This window comes from Bombina bombina, chromosome 3, assembly GCF_027579735.1.
Source record: "Bombina bombina isolate aBomBom1 chromosome 3, aBomBom1.pri, whole genome shotgun sequence".
Lineage (NCBI taxonomy): Eukaryota > Metazoa > Chordata > Amphibia > Anura > Bombinatoridae > Bombina > Bombina bombina.
Window position 1 is genome coordinate 1217346942 of NC_069501.1, and position 27815 is coordinate 1217374756.

The 27815-nt window shown below is 37.4% G+C and overlaps 1 protein-coding gene across 1 annotated transcript in view; it reads right to left on the minus strand.

The window, feature by feature from the left end:
- The window catches only part of USP35 (ubiquitin specific peptidase 35), a 124609-nt gene that overhangs the window by 23137 nt on the left and 73657 nt on the right, over positions 1-27815 (minus strand). Inside the window, exon 7 of the mRNA XM_053705077.1 lies at positions 4032-4125. Within this exon, the coding sequence (XP_053561052.1) occupies positions 4032-4125 (94 nt within the window). The remainder of the gene's footprint in view (positions 1-4031; positions 4126-27815) is intronic.

A 27815-nucleotide genomic window follows, 5' to 3' on the forward strand; every position in this document is an offset into this window, starting at 1 on the left:
AAACAACGTTCTAATTTACTTCTATTATCAAATCTTGTTCTTTCTCTTGGTATCTTTTGTAGGAGGAACAGCAATGCACTACTGTGAGCTAGCTGAACACGTTAGTTGAGCCAATGACTATCTAGGTATGCTTTTCAAAACAGAACACCAAGAGAATTAAGCAAATTAGATAACAGAAGTAAACTGTAAAGTTGTTTAAAATTCTATGCTCTTTCTGAATCGTCAACGTTTAATTTTGACTTTACTGCCCCTTTAATTACACTGTGCACTACCCAATGTACATGAGAACAATGCTTCTCCAAGTTGAAAATCTAGTCCAGTCTAAGACCATAACTCTCACAACAAAGTCATTGATGCTTATTATAATAGAAAATTAAGTTGCACTTAAGAGTCATGGAACAAAATAATAGGCCAAGTTACGAAAACCTGAACGTAAAGGGACAGTCTACTTGTAAATGTTTGTTTAAAAAGAGAGATAATCCCTTTTTACCCATTCCCCAGTTTTGCATAACCAACACAGTTATATTTATATATTTTTTACCTCTGTGATTACCTTGTATCTAAGCCTCTGCAAACTGCCCCATTATTTCAGTGATTTTGACAGACTTGTATTTTAGCCAATCAGTGCTGACTCATATATAACTCCAAGGGAACTGTGAAAAACTGTAAAAATGCATTCAACAAATGATACCAAGATAAAGCAAATTTGATGATAAATGTAAATTGGAAAGTTATTTAAAATTGCATGCCTGAATCATGAAAGTTTAATTTTGAATTGACTATCCCTTTAAGTTTTTTGTTTTTTTTTGTCTGCTCTTGTAAATTGTAGACCATCACTAGTGATTTTTGTTGATGTGGCTATAGTGAGTATTAGTAACTGGCTGGGACCCCCACCTTCTCTGATGGATCCTAATAAAAATTCTTAGCTGTTCATATTCATTAGAAAACAAAAATGTGTATTTGTCCCACAATGAATCTTTATGTCAGGGTTTTACAAATCCTAGAAGCCCTTTTTGGCTCCTGAATATTGTTTAAAGGAATAAGGATAAGAAAGGGAAAAAATTAAACTTGCATGACCTATCGCTCGTGTGCTCAACTGACAGAAGTTATTCATATTTCACATTCCAATGTTCTTCACTTACAGAACACTGTAATTTTTATTGTAAATGCATATTTCTATATATATATATATGTATATATCTATACCTGAATATCTATTCCTATATATATATATATATATATATATATATATATATATATATACATACATTTTACATTAACAGCTATATATAAAAATATATATTTAATAATAAAAAAAAATTTAAAAAATTGTATCGTGCTTTGTGTTTTGTGATTTATATTTATACATATTTATATATTCCTTGGATTAGTTAGAATTTTTTACAGTATCTATATTTTTTTTATATTTTATATGTAATATTTAAAAAAAAACGTGCATTGAGGTTAGCAATTCTTCATGTGCGCTAACCCAGCATCGCGTTAGACTTGAATCGCAAAATGCAAAGCACGATACGCATATTTTACACTCCTGTTATTCACATAGAAAAAAAAATATTTTTATTATTAAATATTTCTATATATATATCTGAAAAAGTTAATTTAAAAAAAATATCTATACCTATTATGCCTCTGACGAAGAAGTACTCACTCTGAGATAATACTTCGAAACGCGTAAGGCGGCTTTATAAGGGCTACCCGGTCCTGATAGTTTCTTTCACGACACGCTGGTTATCCTATACAAGTGTTATTAACTTTGTGGATCATCACTGTTTTTTACGCTATACATACCTCATTTGTTGAGGTTCTTCCTTGTAAGCATATTACCAAAGGAATCGTATATATGTTTATTTTATATGTCAATAAATATACAGTACTACACTATTAGTGCTCCCTCTCGTTCTATGTTTGTACTCCTGTGGAAGCACTGAATGGTGTCCTATACTCTCCTGGGAAAAGAAGGAAGTCATTTCTCAAGACAAGACCGAGAGCTCCCTGTAGCACTCCCGAGATAATCAAAGGAGTCTCCTTACGGGCGGTGCACTTACCTCATAAGATTGAGGTGAAATCTGGTGAGTACCCATCTCTTAACCAGATACGGAGAAGAAGACTTTTTAGAACCTCATCTACACGCCTAAGGATAGAGACTGTTTGATCACTCCTCTTGAAACTTGACATCAAAATTTATTATCTTTACTCAGAATAAGACACTTTTAATTGCCTTATTATTATCTACACACACATATATATATATATATATATATATATATATATATATATATATATATATATATATATATAAAACAAATATTTTTGTTTTTTCTGTGTCCTTTACAGACAGCAACAGAGACATTTCCTTTACCCAGTATTTTATTTAATTTAATTTTAATGCATTTAATTTAATTTGTTGCAGTTATTGTTTTATGTATTTATGTAATTGTTATCATCAATTTTACTGTTTTTACAAAATGCATATGTATACCATCTAATATAAGGTATTATACTGAACCTATCCCCTCTACAAACTATATATATTTTTTCCACTATTTTATTATTATTATCTGTGGAGTAGCGTCCCCTGACATTTACAGGAGATCATATAAAACTTGGCCAGATGCGCTTTTACCCCTTTCTTTGTTCTAACCTATATAGCTATATATATATAAATATGTACACTATATATACAGTAAAACACATAAATACACATGCACAAACACACACATATATATATATATATATATATATATATATACAGGTAGCCCTCAGTTTACGCCGGGGTTAGGTTCCAGAAGGAATGGTTGTAAATCGAAACCGTTGTAAATTAAAACCCAGTTTATAATATAAGTCAATGGGAAGTGAGGGAGATAGGTTCCAGGCCCCTCTCAAAATTGTCATAAGTAACACCTAATACATTATTTTTAAAGCTTTGAAATGAAGACTTTAAATGCTAAACAGCATTATAAACCTAATAAAATAATCACACAACACAGAATATATAATTAAACTAAGTTAAATGAACAAAAACATTTGGTAAACAGCATTATAAACCTAACAAAATAATCACACAACACAGACTTCACTTGCATTTTTCTGCAAACAATTCTTTCTATGCATTTCAATCTGGACTGATTTATAGACAGGAAGATCTTGTTCCTTTGAAATCTGCTCAATAGCTCAGGTCTGGTTAAACTGATTAATTTCAGCTTGCTTGGCTTTGTTGCAACACAAGCGGACAGTTCCACCTACTGGCTATTTTAATAAATGCACTGCTTCTCAATGCTTTTCAATAGCAGTCACATGACTGGAAAAAAAGGTTGTTATTCTGAAATGGTGTAAATTGAACCGTTGTAAAACGAGGGCCATCTGTATATATATATATATATATATATATATATATATATATATATATATACACATACATATGCATCTTTAGACATGTATATATAAGTGTATATACAATATAGCCCTTTGCAGTCAAACATATACAATATACCTTTGAACCCTTAACTTTTTTTAAAATATTTATATAAATAATTTTTATCAGATAGTGTAGAGTGTAACTGTAATTTTTTTAATGTATTTACGTTGTGTTTATAGCAGGTTTTTTTAAAGACTACCCTTTACGCGAGGGTTTCAGTCACGCTAACCAGACGAGCATAAAATGTAATTGCCCTCTTACGATCATGTTTACTTTCAACTTGTAATACGTGCGCTATTTCCGATGAACGCAAAAACACAATATCGCTCGCATGCAACAGTTAGGGCGCCACTTGTAATCTAGTCCTTACTGGGGAGCATGGGAAAACACAGTTTTGACACAAAAGCAAACAAGTATTTTTACGTCCCTTTAAATTGAATCAAAGCCTGATGGTGGAATAGAGCCAGGAACATTTTTATTGTAAAATAACCTGTCTTTGGGATAGATATGACAGCATGTGTAATTATAGGAATGGTCAATACACTAGCTGCAGATGTATGTTTCACTGTGACACAAAAGAATATGGATTACTCACCTGGCTGTGCTCTAGAAAGGCAAAGAGAGACTGCAGTTTCATCATCAGAGGCTGAGAACTGCTCTCCTTTAGACGGAGCACGGCATGTCTAAAACTGAATCAAATACATCAATCAGAAACCTCATTACCCCTCCAGGAGATAGATTTTAACTTGTTACTGAAACAAAAGATAAATTATACTCATCACATGTTTGAAACAGTGCTGCAGACAATCCCTATCGCATCAGTATTACTGTGATATATGATGATCTATTGTAAGTATTTTTATATATACATAGTATATCTATAAAAAATCAAGCACTTATAGGGACAGTAAAGTCAAAATTAATCTTAAATGATCAGATAGAGCATGCAATGTTAAATAACTTTACAATTTACTTATTTGCTTTGTTCTTTTGTTATCCTTTGTTGAAACGCATACATAGGTAGACTCAGGAGGAGCAATGCACTACTGGGAGCTAGTTGCTGAATGGTGGCTGCACATATATGCCTCTTGACATTGGCTCTCCAGATGTGTTCAGCTATCTCTCAGTAATCCAGTGCTGCTCCTTAGATAAAGGAGATCAAGAGAATGAAGCAAAATTCCTAACAAAAGTACAGTGGAAAGTGATTTAAAACTATATGTTCTTTTGTATAAAAACATAAAATGTATGGAGCTTTATGTCCCTTTAATTGTAAAATACGTACCTACAAAAATAATCTTTTGAAAACATTTAAAGCTTACAAAACTCTATACTGTGCAAACAAAGTCATTATGCCACTAAACTACCTGAAGAACCCTTGTAAGTTTATCTTATTTCCCTTGATGGTGGTCACATACTTGCCATTTGTCCCAATGTTCCTGTCCTATAATAAAATTGTCCCAGGAGTCTGTCCTACATTGTGAAAATCTACCTTGAGGTGCAGGTTTGATTTTCAGATGACATAATTATAGTCTTCTAAAAACCACTCTGAACATTTGTATAATTGATTTTCTATTCTAAGTAAAATTATATATAGAAAAGTCAGCTATAGCATCACAATGAAAGGTTAATCAATATGTGTTCAGTAAATCTGCAGTCCAATTCCAGGAAACAGAAGTTCTGGCTACATAATTTTCCATAAATAACCAATCCAGATGCATTTTGCCACAAGTCTCTTGTTTTCAGTGAAATAAAATTTGACCCATGCCAATATATAGGGCTAAATCTATATTACAATATATATGGCTGGCATATCATATACATGTTTACTTAAAGGGATACTAACCCCAATTTTTTTTCTTGATTCAGATACAGCAGCAACTTTCTTAAAATAAATCATGTAACAGAGAACATATAGTGTTGAGGAGGCGTATGCCATCCTTGCGTCAGTCAGACGCCTCTATGTCTGACTCAGACCCCAATTTTGACCGTGCCATATGCTCAGATACATCATTAGAAAAAGTCTCAACTGATAGTGATGTATCTGTGGCTGCTAACCCCCCTGCCAGAAGGAGACGTGTTGCTCCAGCTGGCATTGCTGCTGAAGAGTGGGTAACGCCTCATCACCAGAGGTCAGATATCCCACCCTTCACTGCAAATCCTGGCATCAATGTGGATGTGTCGAGGAACAGATATGAAATGATTCTACAATCGGATTGAACTTGATTCTGATTGGCTGATTCCATCAGCCAATCAGAATATTCCTACCTTAATTCCGATTGGCTGATAGAATCCTATAAGCCAATCGGAATTCGAGGGACGCCATCTTGGATGACGTCCCTTAAAGGAACCGTCATTTGGCTAGTAGGCGTCGGGAGAAGAGGATGTTCCGCGTCGGATGGAAGATGATGGCTCCCGAAGAAAGAAGATTGAAGATGCCGTTGATAGAAGACTTCATCCGGATCATGGACCTCTTCAGCTCCCGCTTGGATGAAGGCTTCATCCAGATCATGGACCTCTTCAGCTCCCGCTTGGATGAAGACTTCAGCCGGATCATGGACCTCTTCAGTCCCCCGCTTGGGCTTGGATCAGGACATCGGAGGAGCTCTTCAGGACGGATCGGTGAACCTGGTATGGTGAAGATAAGGTAGGAAGATCTTCAGGGGCTTAGTGTTAGGTTTATTTAAGGGGGGTTTGGGTTAGATTAGGGGTATGTGGGTGGTGGGTTGTAATGTTGGGGGGGGGTATTGTATGTTTTCTTTTTTACAGGCAAAAGAGCTGAACTTCTTGGGGCATGCCCCGCAAAGGGCCCTGTTCAGGGCTGGTAAGGTAAAAGAGCTTTGAACTTTAGTAATTTAGAATAGGGTAGGGCATTTTTTATTTTTGGGGTCTTTGTTATTTTATTAGGGGGCTTAGAGTAGGTGTAATTAGTTTAAAATTGTTGTAATATTTTTCTTATGTTTGTAAATATTTTTTTATTTTTTGTAACTTAGTTCTTTTTTATTTTTTGTACTTTAGTTAGTTTATTTCATTGTAGTTATTTGTAGGAATTGTATTTAATTTATTTATTGATAGTGTAGTGTTAGGTTTAATTGTAGGTAATTGTAGGTATTTTATTTAATTAATTTAATGATAGTATAGTGTTAGGTTTAATTGTAACTTAGGTTAGGATTTATTTTACAGGTAATTTTGTAATTATTTTAACTAGGTAGCTATTAAATAGTTCTTAACTATTTAATAGCTATTGTACCTGGTTAAAATAATTACAAAGTTGCCTGTCAAATAAATATTAATCCTAAAATAGCTATAATATAATTATAATTTATATTGTAGCTATATTAGGATTTATTTTACAGGTAAGTATTTATCTTTAAATAGGAATAATTTATTTAATAAGAGTTAATTAATTTCGTTAGATTAAAATTATATTTAATTTAGGGGGGTGTTAGTGTTAGGGTTAGACTTAGCTTTAGGGGTTAATACATTTATTAGAATAGCGGTGAGCTCCGGTCGGCAGATTAGGGGTTAATAAGTGTAGGCAGGTGGAGGCGACATTGAGGGGGGCAGATTAGGGGTTAATAAATATAATATAGGGGTCGGCGGTGTTAGTGGCAGCAGATTAGGGGTACATAAGGATAACGTAGGTGGTGGCGCTTTGCGGTCGGCAGATTAGGGGTTAATTATTGTAGGTAGCTGGCTGCGACGTTGTGGGGGGAAGATTAGGGGTTAATAAATATAATATAGGGGTCGGCGGTGTTAGGAGCAGCAGATTAGGGGTACATAAGGATAACGTAGGTGGCGGCGCTTTGCGGTCGGCAGATTAGGGGTTAATAAGTGTAGGTAGGTGGAGGCGACGTTGTGGGGGGCAGTTTAGGGGTTAATAAATATAATACAGGGGTCGGCGGTGTTAGGGGCAGCAGATTAGGGGTACATAAGTATAACGTAGGTGGCGGTCGGCAGATTAGGGGTTAAAAAAAATTAATCGAGTGGCGGCGATGTGGGGGGACCTCGGTTTAGGGGTATATAGGTAGTTTATGGGTGTTAGTGTACTTTAGAGCACAGTAGTTAAGAGCTTTATAAACCGGCGTTAGCCCAGAAAGCTCTTAACTACTGACTTTTTTCCTGCGGCTGGAGTTTTGTCGTTAGATGTCTAACGCTCACTTCAGACACGACTCTAAATACCGGAGTTAGAAAGATCCCATTGAAAAGATAGGATACGCAATTTACGTAAGGGGATCTGCGGTATGGAAAAGTCGCGGCTGAAAAGTGAGCGTTAGACCCTATTTTGAGTGACTCCAAATACCGGAGTTAGCCTAAAACCAGCGTTAGGAGCCTCTAACGCTGGTTTTCACGGCTACCGCCAAACTCCAAATCTAGGCCATAGTGATAAAAGAAGCACATTAATTGTTCATAAGTCAGGAGAAGAAATCATTATTAAAGACTGTATTAGATGCACCGCTAAGGGGGTTATTTATGCTCTTAAATGTACGTGTGATTTAGTGTATTTTGGAGAAACGAAAAGGATGATCAGGGACAGAATAAGGGAGCATCTCCTGTGTATTGAAAAGGGGACCGATGATACTAATCTCTACAAACATTTTAAACAAGTACATAATGGTATAACCAAAGATTTAAAATATTGGGGGATATTACAGGTTAGGCAGAATTGGAGGGGTGGAAACAGAAAAAAAATTAAAACTTAAAGAGGCTGAATTTATTTATAAATATGAAACGTTATTCCCTGCTGGTCTGAACTCAGAGTTGGATATCTCCCCATTCCTATTGGACTAATTCTGTTTGGACCAATCTTTGTCAGAGTATTTTTATTTCTATTATGCACTTTTAAAATCCCCCTCTTTTTTAAAGCACATTTTTAGACTTATATCTTGTGTCTTTTTATAGACCCTCCTCCTTTGTCATTTCACTCATGAAATAGTATTTTATTGATTTGTTCTCTAATTATATTTACTATATAGTATATATATATTTTTTATTATAGATGGAATTCTCTATTTTTAATTATTTGTAATATCTGTAATATTTTTACGAAATATCGCCATTGCACTTTACACATTTGCACTCCTATCACCTTAAGTTATTGATTAGGTATTCTATATGTGTAATATACAAAAATGTTTGGTTGCCTTAGATAATACAGGTTTGCCAATACCACCATGAATACTCCATACCACCTTAACTGGGACTTATCTAATTTGACCAATGAGGAAATGGGAAACACCTTTAAAAAGGTGCACTTGTTGCAACATTCTCATCTTGAAAAAGCCCTGTATAGGGAGAAACGCGTTGATGTTAGTTGCAACTTACAGACATTGCCTATCCATTCTGTAGTCGAAGCTACAGTATCTAATCTACTGTTCAGAACTGTGACGTTTGTGGTCCCTGGTTAAAATAGTGTGGAGCAATCTTCTTTTAAAACCAGTACGATCTAACGAGCCAGGACGAACCTACTTTATATTGGTGTTCATCTGTGCACTGAATACTACAAACTTGGTTTAATGCGAGGTTACTAACCTCTTCATTGGAAACATCGTTCATTTATGTCATAACCTGCACTTTCCACATAACATCCCTAAAGAGTACCCTGCGTGCTTCCAGGCACTAAAGAGGGGATACTCTGTTCTGTGGAGTACGGCAGCTACAGTTACAAGCTGATCGGGTAAGGACCAATTGAATTGCTTAACCCGGACAACGCCTATAAAGGTGACGTCACCCCGCCACTGCGGTAACTTTATTCACAGAAGCAACTGAGCTACACACTACTTGGGGGTAAGCTTGCAGCTTCTGCTTACAAACTATTTATCTATCCGGATTTGCTAATACAATTGTCTGTAAGAAAAGACACTTTGTGACTGTTTTTTATCCCTTATGTGGTGGCAACCTTTTTTCTACCAAACGGAGACGTCCGTTTTTTAGCTATTTCACTTATACTGAGATTGTTTTTATTTTTATTATTTGTCTTTACATGCTGTTTTTATTAAACCTTGGCATAAGCCATATTAATTTACACATATGATTGGTATTGATTCATTATATTTATCACTCACTATCATTATTTAGATAATTTTTACTGATTTTACTTAAATTCATGACTGATTTTTATAGTTTTCATCATTGCCACGATAAATATCGTGTTACTATCACAATTAATTATCACTAGTATTTCATTGCTTGCACTGTTTTAGACACTTCTCTAGACATTTTGTATTGATTTATCTTTCACATATATTTATTAGTCATTGCCTCATCCACCTTTAGCTGTAGCGCTCCTGTCAATTTACTTTTGTATTTACTATTTGAACCTAAGATAGGGACTCCTAGGTGTTTCAGGAGTTTGGTGGCCTCACCCTGCACTCATTATACACTCTTTTTTGTATATAAAATCCACCCCCTGATTACCCACTTTACTGCCAGGTTTGCAGAGGCTTATACACCTGGAAGGAATATATGCGTGGATGAATCCCTGAGGAAGTATAAGGGAACACTGGGATTCAGGCAGTATATTAATTCCAAGCGCTCCAGGTATGGAGTAAATGTGTATAAGCTCTGTGAGAGTGAGACTGGGTATACTCAGGCCTTCCGCGGTGTATGAGGGAAAGGATATCCACCTTGACCCTCCAGACTGCCCAGAACATATGGGAACCACTGGCAATATTGTCTGGGACCTAATATTACCCTTGATGAACAAAGGGTACCACTTGTATTCAGATAATTTCTATACAAGTGTCCTTTTGTTCAAGCTAATGTATTGTTTTGATACAGTAGCTTGTGGTACAATTTGAAAGAACCGCACAGGTTCCCCAGGACAACTGGAACGCACCTGGCTATGAAGGGGGGAGACCTCAGCTCTGCGCCAAGAGGAGCTGTTGGCAGTTAAGTACAGAGACAAGAAGGATGTATACATTCTTACCACCATCCACAATGAGAGGACTGTGGAGGTCTCTGTACGTGGCAGAGCTGAGAGCACAATGAAGCCAGTGTGCACCAAGGCCTATAACCGGCATTTGGGTGGGATTGATCTAGCAGATCAGCTGCTGCAGCCCTACCTAATTATGCAGAAAACAACGGCCTGGTACAAAAAGGTTGCAATTTACTTAATGCAGATTGCAACCCACAACGCTTTTTTATTGTTCAAAAAAGCAAACTCCGAAATAAAACTGACTTTTCTGGGATTTTGTACCAAGATGCACCTGCTGCTCCCCGGGCGGTGATGGGAGAGAGCAGAGTTGGGGCTACCCATTTTATTTTCAAAATCCCCCCTACTGCGGCAAAGCAGAATCCTCAGAAAAAATGCAGAGTCTGTACCAAGAGGGGACAGAGAAAGGACACCACCTTTTACTGTCCTGATTGCCCTGGACAGCCTGGACTCTGCATTGTGGACTGCTTCAAGCGGTATCACACACTGATAAATTATAAAAAAATATATATACTTTTGCCGTTGTGTTTTTTTTTGGGGGGGGGGGGGTTGGTTACGTTTACTGTTACTGAGTTTGTTTTTTTGTTTTTTTTACTTTTACTGTGCCAGATTTTTAAATTTCACTGTTCTATTTTTTATAAGTTCTAAAATTGGTGCTGTATTTTACCAAAACCCCTGTCAAACCTATGCATGGGGGGGCATGGGTGTATTTAGGTGGTCTTGCAGAAAACAACCTGTAGTGTTTTCTTGCAATAACTTACAACAGGCTCTCCTAAATCATAGTCAAAAAGCAATGTGTGTGTAAAAATGAAAATTGAAAAATTACCACCATACATTTTCTTCAATTTTTTGGCTAAAACTGTTGTATCAAAGGCATCAAAGCACTCTATATACAATACCTTGGGGTGTTAACGTTTCAAATACATACACTTTCATGGCAATAAATAAAACTGGGGTATGCAATAGGCCCCAAACTAAAGATAGGCCTATCAGAATAAATACTCTCACTTTCAACTCAAATTACAATGGATACAATTGTAACTGAACTTTCTCAAAACCCTGGCAAACCTATGCATGGGGGGCATGGGTGTACTCAGGGGGTCTTGCAGAAAACAACCTGGAGTGTTTTCTTGCAACAACTTACAACAGGCTCTCCTAAATCATAGTCAAAAAGCAATGGGTGTTTAAAAAAAAATAAAAAAAAAATACCACCATATATTTTGGCTAAAACAGTTGCATCAAAGGCATTAAAACACTCTATATACAATACATTGGGGTGTCAACATTTCAAACATATGCACGTTCATGGCAAGCAAATAAAGTGGGGTATGTAAAAAGGTCCCCAAAAAGAAGGAAGGCAAAGAAGATATGTTAAATGTGAAAAAAAATCACAAACACATGTCAGTTTGGCATTGCACCCCCCAAAGAAGCCAGCAAACCTATGAATAGGTGGTATCACTGTACTCAGGAGATGTTGTTGAACACATATTGAGGTGTTTTTTGGCAGTAACACATAACAGGAACTGAGAATCCATGCCTAAAGTACTATATGTGTGAAAAATAGCAAAAAAAAAATGACTACCCAAAAGTTTGGTGTTTGAATTAGTGCATGGAAAGTGTTAAAATACTAGACTTATGCGTGATCGAAAAATTCGGTTTGCTTCGTTTCGATTAGGGCCGTAAAAAAAAATTTGGTTTGAGACATTCGTAATAATTCGGTATGTGTCAATAATTCAGTTTCGGAATTTACTCGTGTCGTTCCGAATTTTGAAATTCGGATGCATTCGAAACCGTTACCGAATTATTATTAATGTCGGACCGAATCTTTATTACAGACCGAATAGTTATTTCTAACTAATGTTCCGGCAGTTGCCGAAACAAAATTATGTTAAACCGCTGCCGCCGCCACCCATAACACCACCAAATAAGGCTATTAACCCGTTAATCGTCATCCCCCCACATCACTAACACTACCTAAACCTATTAACCCCTAAACCACCACCCCCCACATCGCCGACACTAACTAAATAACGAAATAAAGTTATTAACCCCGAAACCGCAGTCCCCTGACATCGCCAACACAAACTAAACCTATTGACCCCTAAACCGCACCACCCAGATCGCCAACACTACCTAAGCCTATTAACCCCTAAACCGCCGTTTCCAAACATTGCCAACACTAAATAAATAATTAAATAAAGTATTAACCCCTAAACCACCGTTCCCCAAAATCGCTGACACTAACTAAAACTATTAACCCCTAAACTGCACCTCCCTCCCACATCGCCAACTCTACCTAAACCTATTAACCCCTAAAGCGCCGTTACCAAACATCGCCAACACTAACTAAACCTATTAACCCCTAAACCACAGTTCCCCGACATTGCCGACACTAACTAAACCTATTAACCCCTAAACCACAATCCCCCCACATCGCCAACACTAACTAAACCTATTAATTAACCCCTAAACTGCCGGCCCCCACATCGCAACAACCTAAATTAAACTATATTAACCCCTAAACCTAACCCAAAACCTAACCCTAAACCTAACACCCCCTAACTTTGACATAATTTAAAAAGACCTAAATTAAAGTTTAAATTATTAAATAATACCTATTTAAATATAAATACAAATTAACTTACCTGTGAAATAATTAAATAATAGTTATATTGTAGCTAGCTTAGGTTTTATTTTTATTTCACAGGTAAGTTATTTATTTTAACTAGGTAGACTAGTTAGTAAAAAATAGTTATGAACTATTTATTAACTCTACCTAGTTAAAATAAATACAAACTTACCTGTGAAATAAAAATAAAACCTAAGCTGCCTTACACTAAAAGCTACCATTACAAAATAAAAATCCTATCATTACAAAAAATAAAAAACACTAAAATTAGAAAAAATAAAAAAAACTACCATTACAAAAAATAACAAATGAAGTTATCCAAAACAATAAAAAGTATTCCTATTCTAAAACCCTTTTTTTTAAAAAAACAAAACAAAAAAAAAACACCCCAAAATAAAAAATCCCTAATCTATAATAAATTACCAAGGGCCCTTAAAAGGCATTGCCCTAAATTTAACAGCTCTTTTGCTTAAAAAGAAAAACACAAAGACCCACTAACATTACAAACCCCCACCCCCAACCCACAAACTAAAAATAAAGTTAAACCTAATCTACCCATTGCCCTGAAAAGGGCATCTGTATGGACATTGCCTTTAAAAGGGCATTCAGCTATTTTACTGCCCACCCTAATCTAAAAAAAAACCCACCCCAAAACGAAAAAAAAAACATTACACAAAATAACAAACAACATTATCAAAAATAATAAAAATTATTCCTATTCTAATACCCATTTTTAAAAAAAACACCCCAAAATAAATAGATTGTTTTTTTTTATTTTGTGGGTTTGGGGGAGTGGGGGTTTGTAATGCTAGTGGGTCTTTGTATTTATTTGTGAGCAAAAGAGCTGTTTAACTTAGGGTGGGCACTCGTTAAGCACCCTTGAGTGCTAACGACGGCTCTGAGCCGTCGCAGAGTTTCCCACTCTGGTGCTAACGACGGCTCAGAGCCGTTGCTAGCACTCTCCTACCTTGAGGGAGATCTGGGGGCTCCCACCCACTCCTACCTCGGTGATCTGGCCTGCATAGTGACAGGCATCGCCGGGGCTTCACATTATGCGTGGTGACATCACGCGCAATGAAGTGATGACGTCACTGCGCAAATTTATTAAAATTTCATGTTAAGTATAGGAGCAGGGGGCATGCTGCTTAGAAGCCTGTATCTCAAGCATCTAAGCAGCTACAGACCCCCAAGACCCACAGTTGGAAAGGTAATCGCCTAACCTTTCCAACAGTGTAAGTCTTGGGGATCTGGAAAAAAAAAAAAGTTAAAAAGAAAATATTAAAAAAAGAAAAAAAAAACTTAAAACAGCTTAGCACCCAGGTGGAAAAGTGCTTAGCACTCAAAGGGTTAAAAGAGCCGAATGCCTTTTTAAGGGCAGTAAAAGAGCTGAATGCCCTTTTAAGGGCAATGCCCATACAAATTCAGGGCAATGGGTAGATTAGGTTTAACTTTATTTTTATTTTTGGGGTTTGGGGGGGGTGGCGGATTGTAATGTTAGTGGGTCTTTGTGTTCTTCTTTTTTAGCAAAAAAACTGTTAACTTTAGGACAATTCCCTACAAAAGGCCCCTTTAAAGGCCTACAGAAGACCCTTTTAAGGGCCCTTGGTTGTTTATCATAGATTAGGGATTTTTTTATTTTGGTGTGTTAAAAAAGGGGTATTAGAATAGGAATAATTTTTATTGTTTTGGATCATATCGTTTGTTATTTTTTGTAATGGTAGTTTTTTTATTTTTTGTAATTTTAGTGTTTTTTATTTTTTTTAATGGTAGTTTTTTTAATTTTGTTATGGTAGGTTTTTGTCAGGGTTTTTTCCCTGCTTTGTTTGCCATGTGCTGCTGGCAGCCATTTTACTCACCTCTCTTGCTGACTCTGGTGCATAGTGTGTGATGCTGCTCATTTCCTGCACTTCCTTTTATGGCCAGACTGGTGTACATCATCCATGTGAGACAGGTTGCAGTCTCAGAATTGTGATGTCATCACTTATTAGTTAAAGGGCCTCTGTTCAGTATGCTTTGCCTTGCGTTGTCTCAGACCTGTTTGTGAGAGTTCCTGTGTATTACCTGGCTGTCTGACATCCCTCCTGGTTCCTGATCCCTGGCTTGTTCCTAACTCTGCTGTTCTCCTTGTTCCTGATTCCGGCTCGTCTGACTACTCGCTTTGGCTCCTGACTCGGCTTGTCTGACTACCAGCTCGGGTTTTGACTCCTGGCTTGTTATTTGACTTGTGGACTTTTTTTTATTATCTTTTGCTATTAATAAAGATGTGATTATTTTTGCACTTCTCGCCTCAGTCTGATTCCTGGCACCCTGACAGTTTTAGTGTAAGGCAGCTTAGGTTTTATTTTTATTTCACAGGTAAGTTTGTATTTATTTTAACTAGGTAGTTAGTATATAGTTAATAACTATTTTTTTACTAACTAGTCTACCTAGTTAAAATAAATAACTTACCTGTGAAATAAAAATAAAACCTAAGCTAACTACAATATAAGTTATATTATAGCTAGCTTAGGTTTTATTTCACAGGTAAGTTAATTTTGGCTAGATTACGAGTTTTGTGGTATGAGTGAAAAAGCAACATTAAGCCTCATAACGTTGGTCTTTCACTACCGCTGGTATTACGAGTCTTGCAGGTTTAGGGTACACCCTATACCGCCAAGATCAATACCATAAACTGAAAGTCAGGAGTTTTACGTTACAAAGCTGTAGCATAAAACTCATAACTAAAGTGTTAAAAAGTACACTAACACCCATAAACTACCTATTAACCCCTAAACCGAGGCCCTCCCGCATTGCAAACACTAAAATAAAATTATTAACCCCTAATCTGCCACTCCGGACATCGCAGCCACTATAATAAACACATTAACCCCTAAACCGCCGCACCCCCACCTTGCAAACACTAGTTAAATATTATTAACCCTAATCTGCTGTCCCTAACATTGCCGCAGCCTACATTACAGTTATTAACCCCTAATCTGCTGCCCCCAACGTTGCTGCCACTATACTAAAGTTATTAACCCCTAAACCTAAGTCTAACCCTAACACCCCCTAACAAATATAATTAAAATAAATCTATATAAAACCTACTATCATTACCTAAATAATTCCTATTTAAAACTAAATACTTACCTATAAAATAAACCCTAAGCTAGCTACAATATAACTAATAGTTACATTGTATCTATCTTAGGGTTTATTTTTATTTCACAGGCAAGTTTGTATTTATTTTAACTAGGTAGAATAGTAACTAAATAGTTATTAACTATTTAATAACTACCTAGCTAAAATAAATACAAATTTACCTGTAAAATAAAACCTAACCTTAGTTACACTGACACCTAACCTTACACTACAATTAAATCAATTACCTAAATTAAATACAATTACCTAAATTACAAAAAAACACTAAATTACACAAAATAAAAAAAGACATTATCAGATATTTAAACTAATTACACCTAATCTAATAGCCCTATCAAAATAAAAAAGCCTCCCCAAAATAAAAATAAAAACCCTAGCCTAAACTAAACTACCAATAGCCCTTAAAAGGGCCTTTTGCGGGGCATTGCCCCAAAGAAATCAGCTCTTTTACCTGAAAATAAAATACAAACAACCCCCCAACAGTAAAACCCACCACCCACACAAACCAAACCCCCCAAATAAAATCATATCTAAAAAACTAAGCTCCCCATTGACCTGAAAAGGGCATTTGGATGGGCATTGCCCTTAAAAGGGCATTTAGCTCTTTTGCAGCCCAAAAGCCCTAATCTAAAAATAAAACCCACCCAAAAAACCCTTAAAAAAAACTAACACTAACCCCCGAAGATTCACTTACAGTTTTGAAGAGCGGACATCCATCCTCAACGAAGCCGGGAGAAGTCTTCATCCAAGCTGGCAGACGTGGTCCTCCAGACGGGCAGAAGTCTTCAACCAAGCCGGCAGAAGTGGTGCTCCAGACGGGCAGAAGTCCTCATCCAGACGGCATCTTCTATCTTCATCCATCCGGCACGGAGCGGCTCCATCTTCAAGACATCCAGCGCGGAGCATCCTCTTCAAACAAAGTCTTCTTCCAAAATGAATGTTCCTTTAAGTGACGTCATCCAAGATGGCGTCCCTTGAATTCCGATTGGATCGGAATTAAAGGTGAAAAAATCCTATTGGCTGATCCAATCAGCCAATAGGATTGAGCTTCAGTCCTATTGGCTGATCCAGTCAGCCAATAGGATTGAGCTTGCATTCTATTGGCTTGTTGGAACAGCCAATAGAATGGGAGCTCAATCCTATTGGCTGATTGGATCAGCCAATAGGATTGAAGCTCAATCCTATTGGCTGATTGCATCAGCCAATAGGATTTTTTTACCTTTAATTCCGATTTGCTGATAGAATTCTATCAGCCAATCGGAATTCAAGGGACGCCATCTTGGATGACGTCACTTAAAGGAACATTCATTCGGGAAGAAGACTTTGTTTGAAGAGGATGCTCCACGCCAGATGTCTTGAAGATGTAGCCGCTCCACGCCGGATGGATGAAGATAGCCGTCTGGATGAAGACTTCTGCCCATCTGGAGGACCACTTCTGCCGGCTTGGATGAAGACTTCTGCCTGTCTGGAGGACCACTTCTGCCGGCTTGGATGAAGACTTCTCCCGGCTTCGTTGAGGATGAATGTCCGCTCTTCAAAACTGTAAGTGGATCTTCGGGGGTTAGTGTTAGGTTTTTTTAAGGGTTTTTTGGGTGGGTTTTATTTTTAGATTAGGGCTTTTGGGCTGCAAAAGAGTTAAATGCCCTTTTAAGGGCAATGCCCATCCAAATGCCCTTTTCAGCCTAGGTTTTTTAGATATGATTTTATTTGGGGGGTTTGGTTGTGTGGGTGGTGGGTTTTACTGTTGGGGGGTTGTTTGTATATATTTTTTTTCAGGTAAAAGAGCTGATTTATTTGGGGCAATGCCCCGCAAAAGGCCATTTTAAGGGCTATTGGTAGTTTAGTTTAGGCTAGGGTTTTTTTTTTACCTAGTTAAAATAAATACAAACTTGCCTGTGAAATAAAAATAAACCCTAAGCTAGCTACAATGTAACTATTAGTTATATTGTAGCTAGTTTAGGGTTTATTTTATAGATAAGTATTTAGTTTTAAATAGGAATTATTTAGGTAATGATAGTAAGTTTTATTTAGATTTATTTTAATTATATTAAAGTTAGGGGGGGTTAGGGTTAGACTTAGGTTTAGGGGTTAATACATTTAGTATAGTGGGGGCAACGTTGGGGGTGGCAGATTAGGGGTTAATAAATGTAGGTAGGTGGCGGCGGCAGATTAGGGGTCAATAAAGTGCGGCGGTTTAGGGGTTAATATGTTTATTATAGTTGTGGCGATGTCCGGAGTGGCAGATTAGGGGTTAATAAGTATAATGTAGGTGTCTGCTATGTCGGGGGCAGCAGATTAGGGGTTAGGGGTTAAAGTGTAAGATTAGTGGTGTTTGGACTCGGGGTTCATGTTAGGGTGTTAGGTGTAAACATACATTTTGTTTCCCCATAGGAATCAATGGAGCTGCGTTACGGAGCTTTACGCTGCTTTTTTGCAGGTGTTATTCTTTTTTTCAGCCGGCTCTCCCCATTGATGTCTATGGGGAAATCGTGCACGAGCACGTAAAACCAGCTCACCGCTGGCTTAAGCTGGTATTGGAGTGCAGTATGGAGCACAATTTTGCTCTACACTTACTTCTAGCCTGTTAACGCCGGGTTTATGAAAACCTGTAATACCAGCGCTGTAGCTAAGTGAGCGGTGACAATAATGTGCAAGTTAACACCGCACCCCTCATACCGCAAAACTTGTAATCTAGTCGTTTGTACCCTTTAAATAGGTATTATTTAGTTAATAATTGTAACTTTAATTTAGTGAAATTTTAATTATGTTAAAGATAGGGGGTGTTAGGTTTAGGGTTAGGTTTTAAGTTAGGGGGTATTAGGTTAAGGGTTAATATAGGTAAGTTACTTTGTTTTTAGATTTAAATAGGTATTATTTAGTTAATCATTGTAACTTTAATTTAGTTATATTTTAATTATGTTAAAGTTAAGGGGTGTTAGGTTTAGGGTTAGGTGTAGGGTTAGGGTTAGGTTTAAAGTTAGGGGGTGTTAGGTTTAGGGGTTTATATAGTTTAATTTAGGTTGTTGCAATGTGGGGGCTGGCAGATTAGGGGTTAATATGTTTAGTTGGTATTGGCGATGTTTGGGAATGGCGGTTTAAGGGTTAATATCTTTAGTTAGTGTCGGCAATGTTTTGGAACAGTGGTTTAGGGGTTAATAGGCTTAGTTAGTGTTGGCGAGTTGGGGGGGTACGGTTTAGGGGTTAATAGCTTTATTTAGTGGCAGCGATGTGGGACGGGGTTGCGGTTTAGGGGTAAAGGTTTAGTTCATGTCGCCGATGTTTCGGAAATGCTGTTTAGGGGTTAATAGGTTTAGTTAGTGTTGGCGATGTGGGGGGGGGGTGCGGTTTAGGGGTGGGGGGGTGGTTTAGGGGTTAATAGGTTTAGTTCGTGTCGGCGATGTTTCGGGATGGCGGTTTAGGGGTTAATAGTTTAGTTAGTGTTGGATGTCGGGGAACAGTGGTTTAGGGGTTAATACCTTTATTATAGACTTAGAGTTAGTGTCGGGGAACTGCGGTTTAGGAAGGAACAATGAAAAGTTCAGAATATAAATAATGGATCCGAAAATTCGGAAACAAATGTATTCATTTTCTGAATTTTTCGTAATTTTTAGGGATGTGCCGATTCGGAAATTCAGATGCATCCGAATCGCCGAATCGGACAAAATTCGGTCGAATTCCGAATTTGTCCGAAACAAAACACACAAAAATACCAGTATTTCAAATACCCTAGGGTGTCTATTTTTTAAAAATATATGGTTTGATGGGGGTAAATTACATTGGCCGGCTTCAGAAATGTCCCAAACAGGACATGGGTGCATGATGACAGATGTGAAAATTCCAAGTTGGAAAACTGGAATGCACCCCCAAAAATAAGGCCTTTTAGCCCCCAGAGAACCCGACAAACCTATCCATGGGTGGTATCACTGTACTCAGGAGATGTTGTTGAACACAAATTGAAGCATTTTTTTGTCAGTAATACAACAGGAACTGAGAATCCATGCCTAAACTACGTGTGTGAAAAATAACACAAAAAATTGACTACCCTAAAGTTTGACAAAGACTGGTGGTTGAATTAGTGCATGGACAGTGTTAAAATACCAGTATTTCAAATACCCTAGGGCAGCGGTCACCAACCAGTGGTCCGTGGACCACTGGTGGTCCACGAGAAGATGTTGGTGGCCCTTGACACCATCAAGTAGGAATTCATCTCCTCTGATGGTGTCACCCCCGATGTGCCGCAACTTCCTACAGTGTCTGGCTGGACATCAGTTAAAACCGATGGAGGAGGAGTTAAATTACAATCTCCCTATGCACGTTGCGTAATACTGCGCAACTTGCGTAGCTGGATTGTATTTTTAACTCCTCTAGTCTTGGCTTGAAATAGTGGAATTAAAGTATATAAAAAAAGAAAATCTTAAAAAAAATTCTCTTATATTTCATTTATTTTCTTCCCTTTACCTGTCTCTTTGTAGTAGTCAGGATTTTAGGTGTATTTACTTATCTGTACTTATCTGCTTCCCCTTTAAAACTCCTGATCACATGACAATCAGACACTATTTATCGTCATTTCCCATCTCAATCATTGCTTGGTAATTTGGATTCATGGATACATGTTGTACAACTATTAAGCCCTGTTATAACTTTGTATTTATCCTTTACAGCGGCTTCCTACAAGTTCCTGATAAGTTCTTATTGTCTCTGTTATACAACATTTACCTGCCTTTAACTTATTGTCTCCTTTGCTACAAGCAGCTGTGGTAACTGAATCAGAATCCTATCACAGAAACGCCGGAGTGTGTGACATCATCAGTAGTATACTAACAAGCTATGCATCTCGGAAACCGCACTAACTCTGCATGAACTGATATTGTTAAGTTTCTTCTATATTCAATACTGTCCTAAGGTTGTAGAGTATATAGTTACCTGATCTTTGCTCACACGTTACTGTGTTAAATGTCATTACAACTTGCACGAACCAAAACAATTCCTCAGCTGGATATAACGCTAATAAGTGTCTTGATTCTTGTACACACTTCTGCTGCAATTCTCAGCTCTGCCTATACCATTTTATGATTGATACTATATATATATATATGTATATATGAACTCTTTTGAAGGTTCATGGGGAACGCATTAAGACAAACTAAGTGGACAGAACCGCATACATATGTATATGAATACTGATCTATTGAATACATAGAGGCCTATTTATGAAATGTCTGTTGGACCTGATCCGACAGTGCGGATCAGGTCCGACAGACATCACTGAATGCGGAGAGCAATACGCTCTCCGTATTCAGCATTACACCAGCAGCTCGTGTGAGCTGCAGGTGCAACGCCGCCCCCTGCAGACTTGAGGGCAATCGGCCACTAGCAGGGGGTTGTCAATCAACCCGATCGTACTCAATTGGGTTGAATTCTGACGATTCCTGTCCGCCTCATCAGAGCAGGTGGACGGGGTTATGGAGCAGCGGTCACTTCATAACTGGTGTTTCTGGCGAGCCTGCAGGCTCGCCAGAAACACGGGGTGTCAAGCTCCATTCGGAGCTTGATAGATAGGCCCCATAGACACATTCTATAGTATTTCTGTTACTACCTTATATCTCTGTCACATTTACTCCTTTTCTTGAATTTCCTTCCTTGACCATCTCTGGGTCACCCTCAGTTCTATGATCACAAATAGGATATTAAATCTGATTGTATCCAAGGTCTGGTGTGAGACTGAGTAGAGAAGGTTATTCATATCTGTATACTTGGGTAAACCTTTCAGTATCCTAACATATTACCAAGCCTAAAAAAAAATAAACCCATATACATATAGTTTATTAATATGGATGTAACAGAACTGTCAAATCGTGTAGGCACTCTAGCTCAAAATATGGACTTGATGATACAGGGACTCAGGGATATGCAAACAGAAAATGAAGAAATACGCAAATATATACGTGAGCATGTTTCTATAAAAAACCCTGCTACTGAAGTAGTTCACCCCCAACCACAAGTCTGTCCTCCAGAGAAATTTTTTGGGGATAGATCCCAATTTAGGGATTTCAAGAATTCTTTTAGATTATTTTTTTCTTTGAAACCCAAAAGTTATCCGACTGAAAAAATTATATTAAAGTCTTAACGGTGATCTCTTATCTCCGTGGTGATGCTAAGAATTGGGCAAACAATTTCTACGAGAATAATGACCCTATACTTAATTCACTTGACACCTTTTTTACTGCCATGTCACTACTCTATGAAGATCAAGACAAAATACTGCAGAAAGTGCTATCAGGATATTGAAACAGGGTAAACGCCCAGTCGAGGAATATATTATGAAATTTAAGAGATGGGCACCTGATACACAATGGAACAACCTTGCCTTGAGAAATTAATTTCGCATTGGGTTGTCTGATTCTCTAAAAGATGAACTTGCACGTGCTGTCATTCCAGAAAACTTAGATTCTTTGATGTCACTAACAGTTTCTATTGCTAGACGCCTCAGAGAGAGAAAGTCTGAAAAAGCTGTATATGGACACTCTTTTAAAAGACCTTACTACAGTCATCCTATGCACTTAACAAAATCCCAGGAAGAACCTATGGACTTAGCATTTGTAAAAGGTACCCTAAAACCTGAGGAAAAAAACAGTTGCAGGTTAAACAACCTCTGTCTTTATTGTGCTGCAAAAGACCACGGGCTTAAAGATTGTCCTATTCTATTAAAATCAAAAAAGGGTAAGAAATCATATCACCATTACATACAGAATATTGCTTCACAGAACGCCTCACATTTTACCCTTTGGGGGTAGTTATCAAGCCGTCAACCTCAAAAACGCTGGAATTCCGCAGCGTATTTGTGGCGAGACTGATTTGCCTTAGTTATCAAAGGCTAGAGACCGGCAAAAGTAGAATTTTGTGGCGTAAGCTTCGATCCGCCGGACTCAGTCCGACACAGATCGATTCTTACGTCACTCCAGATGTTCCGCACACAAGTTCGGCACAATCTGACTACTTTTGCTAGTTATCAAAAAACTAGCAGGTACGCTCGGCACTTTTCCGGCCTAGCGTACCTGGTTTTCAATCCGCCGCCCTGGAGGTGGCGGATCCCATAGGAATCAATGGGAGTCTGACCATAGCAAAAGTTCATGTTCGCTGTTGCCAGACATCCCATTGATTCCTATGGGAGATGTCTGCACCTAACACCCTAACATGTACCCCGAGTCTAAACACCCCTAATCTGCCCCCCCTACACCGCCGCAACTAAATAAAGTTATTACCCCCTAAACCGCCGATCCCTGACCCCGCCGCCACCTACATGATACCTATTAACCCCTATCCTGCCCCCCCTATACCGTCGCCACCTATAATAAAGTTATTAACCCCTATCCTGCCGATCCCAGACCTCGCCACAACTAAATAAATAGTTTAACCCCTAAACCGCCGCTCCCGGACCCCGCTGCAACCTATATTAAACTTATTAACCCCTATCCTGCCCCCCCTACACCGTCGCCACCTATAATAAATTTATTAACCCCTATCCTGCCCCCCCTACACCGCCGCCACTGTAATAAATTTATTAACCCCTAAACCTAAGTCTAACACTAACCCTAACGCCCCCCCTAACTTAAATATTAATTAAATAAATCTAAATAATATTTCTATTATTAACTAAATGAATCCTATTTAAAACTAAATACTTACCTTTAAAATAAACCCTAATATAGCTACAATATAAATAATAATTATATTGTAGCTATCTTAGGATTTATTTTTATTTTACAGGCAACTTTCAATTTATTTTAACTAGGTACAATAGCTATTAAATAGTTATTAACTATTTAATAGCTACCTAGCTAAAATAAAGAGAAATTTTCCTGTAAAATAAAAACTAACCTAAGTTACAATTACACCTAACACTACACTATACTTGAATAAATTATTCCTATTTAAAACTAAATACTTACCTGTAAAATAAACCCTAAGATAGCTACAATGTAATTAATAATTACATTGTAGCTATTTTAGGATTTATATTTATTTTACAGGTAACTTTGTATTTATTTTAGCTAGTTAGAATAGTTATTAAATAGTTATTAACTATTTAATAACTACCTAGCTAAAAGAAATATACAAAATTACCTGCACTACACTATACTTTAATAAATTATTCCTATTTAAAACTAAATACTTACCTGTAAAATAAACCCTAAGATAGCTACAGTGTAATTAATAATTGCATTGTAGCTATTTTAGGATTTATATTTATTTTACAGATAACTTTGTATTTATTTTAGCTAGTTAGAATAGTTATTAAATAGTTATTAACTATTTAATAACTACCTAGCTAAAAGAAATACAAAATTACATGTAAAATAAATCCTAACCTAAGTTACAATTAAACCTAACACTACACTATCATTACATTAATTAAATAAATTACCTACAAATAACTGCAATTAAATACAATTACATAAACTATCTAAAGTACAAAAAATAAAAAAAGCTAAGTTACAAAAAATAAAAAAAATAAGTTACAAACATTTAAAAAATATTACAACAATTTTAAGCTAATTACACCTAATCTAAGCCCCCTAATAAAATAACAAAGCCCCCCAAAATAACAAAATGCCCTACCCTATTCTAAATTAAAAAAGTTCAAAGCTCTTTTACTTTACCAGCCCTTAAAAGGGCCTTTTGCGGGGCATGCCCCAAAGAAAACAGCTCTTTTGCCTGTAAAAGAAAAATACAACCCCACCCCCAACGTTAAAAACCACCACCCACATACCCCTAATCTAACCCAAACCCCCCTTAAATAAACCTAACACTACCCCCCTGAAGATCATCCTACCTTGAGTCGTCTTCACTCAGCTGAGCCACCGATGGAACCGAAGAGGAGATCCGCTGATTGAATCAGCCAATCAGATTGAGCTCGCATTCTATTGGCTGATCGGAACAGCCAATAGAATGCGAGCTCAATCTGATTGGCTGATTCAATGAGCCAATCAGATTTTTCCTACCTTAATTCCGATTGGCTGATAGAATCCTATCAGCCAATCGGAATTGAAGGGACGCCATCTTGGATGACATCCCTTAAAGGAGCCTTCATTCGTCGTTAGTCCGTCGGGGAAGAAGGATGTTCCGCGTCGGCGGGATGAAGATGGATCCTGAAGAAAGAAGATTGAAGACCCCGCTTGGAAGATGACATCGCCCGGATGGAAGACTTCTTCAGCGCCGCTTGGAAGATGACATCTCCCGGATGGAAGACTTCTTCAGTGCCCCTTGGAGGATCACTTCATCGGATGGAAGACTTCTTCAGCACCCCTTGGAGGATCACTTCATCGGATGGAAGACTTCTTCAGCGTCCCTTGGAGGATCACTTCTGCTGCTCCGGATCTCCTCTTCGGTTCCATCGGTGGCTTGGCTGAGTGAAGATGACTCAAGGTAGGATGATCTTCAGGGGGGTAGTGTTAGGTTTATTTAAGGGGGGGTTTGGGTTAGATTAGGGGTATGTGGGTGGTGGGTTTTAACGTTGGGGGGGTTGTATTTTTCTTTTACAGGCAAAAGAGTTGTTTTCTTTGGGGCATGCCCCGCAAAAGGTCCTTTTAAGGTCTGGTAAGGTAAAAGAGCGTTGAACTTTTTTAATTTAGAATAGGGTAGGGCATTTTGTTATTTTGGGGGGCTTTGTTATTTTATTAGGGGGCTTAGATTAGGTATAATTAGCTTAAAATTGTTGTAATATTTTTTAAATGTTTGTAACTTTTTTTTTTTATTTTTTGTAACTTAGCTTTTTTTATTTTTTGTACTTTAGATAGTTTATGTAATTGTATTTAATTGTAATTATTTGTAGGTAATTAATTTAATTAATTTAATGATAGTGTAGTGTTAGGTTTAATTGTAACTTAGGTTAGGATTTATTTTACAGGTAATTCTGTATTTCTTTTAGCTAGGTAGTTATTAAATAGTTAATAACTATTCTAACTAGCTAAAATAAATACAAAGTTACCTGTAAAATAAATATAAATCCTAAAATAGCTACAATGTAATTATTAATTACATTGTAGCTATCTTAGGGTTTATTTTACAGGTAAGTATTTAGTTTTAAATAGGAATAATTTATTAAAGTATAGTGTAGTGTTAGGTGTAATTGTAACTTAGGTTAGGATTTATTTTACAGGTAAATTTCTCTTTATTTTAGCTAGGTAGCTATTAAATAGTTAATAACTATTTAATAGCTATTGTACCTAGTTAAAATAAATTGAAAGATGCCTGTAAAATAAAAATAAATCCTAAGATAGCTACAATATAATTATTATTTATATTGTAGCTATATTAGGGTTTATTTTAAAGGTAAGTATTTAGTTTTAAATAGGATTCATTTAGTTAATAATAGAAATATTATTTAGACTTATTTAATTAATATTTAAGTTAGGGGGGTGCTAGGTTTAGTGTTAGACTTAGGTTTAGGGGTTAATAAATTTATTACAGTGGCGGCGGTGTAGGGGGGCAGGATAGGGGTTAATAAATTTATTATAGGTGGCGACGGTGTAGGGGGGGCAGATTAGGGGTTAATAAGTTTAATATAGGTTGCGGCGGGGTCAGGGAGTGGCGGTTTAGGGTTTAAACTATTTATTTAGTTGCGGCGAGGTCCGGGAGCGGCGGTTTAGGGGTTAAACTATTTATTTAGTTGCGGCGGGGTCCGGGATCAGCAGGGTAGGGGTTAATAACTTTATTATAGAGGGCGGTGGTATAGGGGGGGCAGGATAGGGGTTACTAGGTATAATGTAGGTGGCGGCGGTGTCCAGGAGCGGCGGTTTAGGGGTTAATACATTTATAAGAGTTGCGGCGGGGTCTAGGAGCAGCGGTTTAGGGGTTAGTAACTTTATTTATACCGGGGGCGCCGGTATAGGGGGTAGAACAGTGTAGTTTAGTGTGGGTGCTTAGTGACAGGGGTATCAATAAAGCTGTCAAAAAGCCGAAGAGCAGCGAGATCGGATGAGTGATAACGCTCACAGTCCGCTGCTCATCGCCCCGTACTTGGTGCGCGGCTTTTTGACAGATTTATTGATAACTTAGGCAAAATTTTGCAGGTCCGCGGCGGCGATGGCAGGCGAGCTTAGGCGGGCGTATTCAACTGGAGAAGGCAGGTAAATTAGACACGTTGATGACTACCCCCTATGTGTCTCCCTACAGTGGGATCGCCAGGAAGCCCAAACACAGGTTGAAATTGATTCTGGAGCCACCAGTAACTTTATAGATTCAAATTATGTTTCCACTAATAATATACCTTTGATTAAAAAAGATAGTGCACTTACAGTACGTGTTGTAGATGGTTCTTTAATAAAGTCCGGACCTATTACACATCACACAGTACCCATTTAAATTACTTTTCCATCAGGTCATACAGAATTATGTCATTTCGAGGTCATACACTCCCTGTTATACTGGGATTATCTTGGTTAAAGATACATCAACCAACCATTTTTTTTGAAAAAAGGTACTATTACTTTTGATTCGCAGTATTGTAGTAATTCTTGTTTCACAAATCAAAGTATCCTACAGACTGACGTCCAACATATTCCACATATTTATTATGACTTCATGGACGTCTTTGATAAAGTACAGGCCAAAACACTACCGCCCCCATAGGCCTTTTGACTGTTCTATAGACCTCATTCCAGGTTAAAAAATACCAT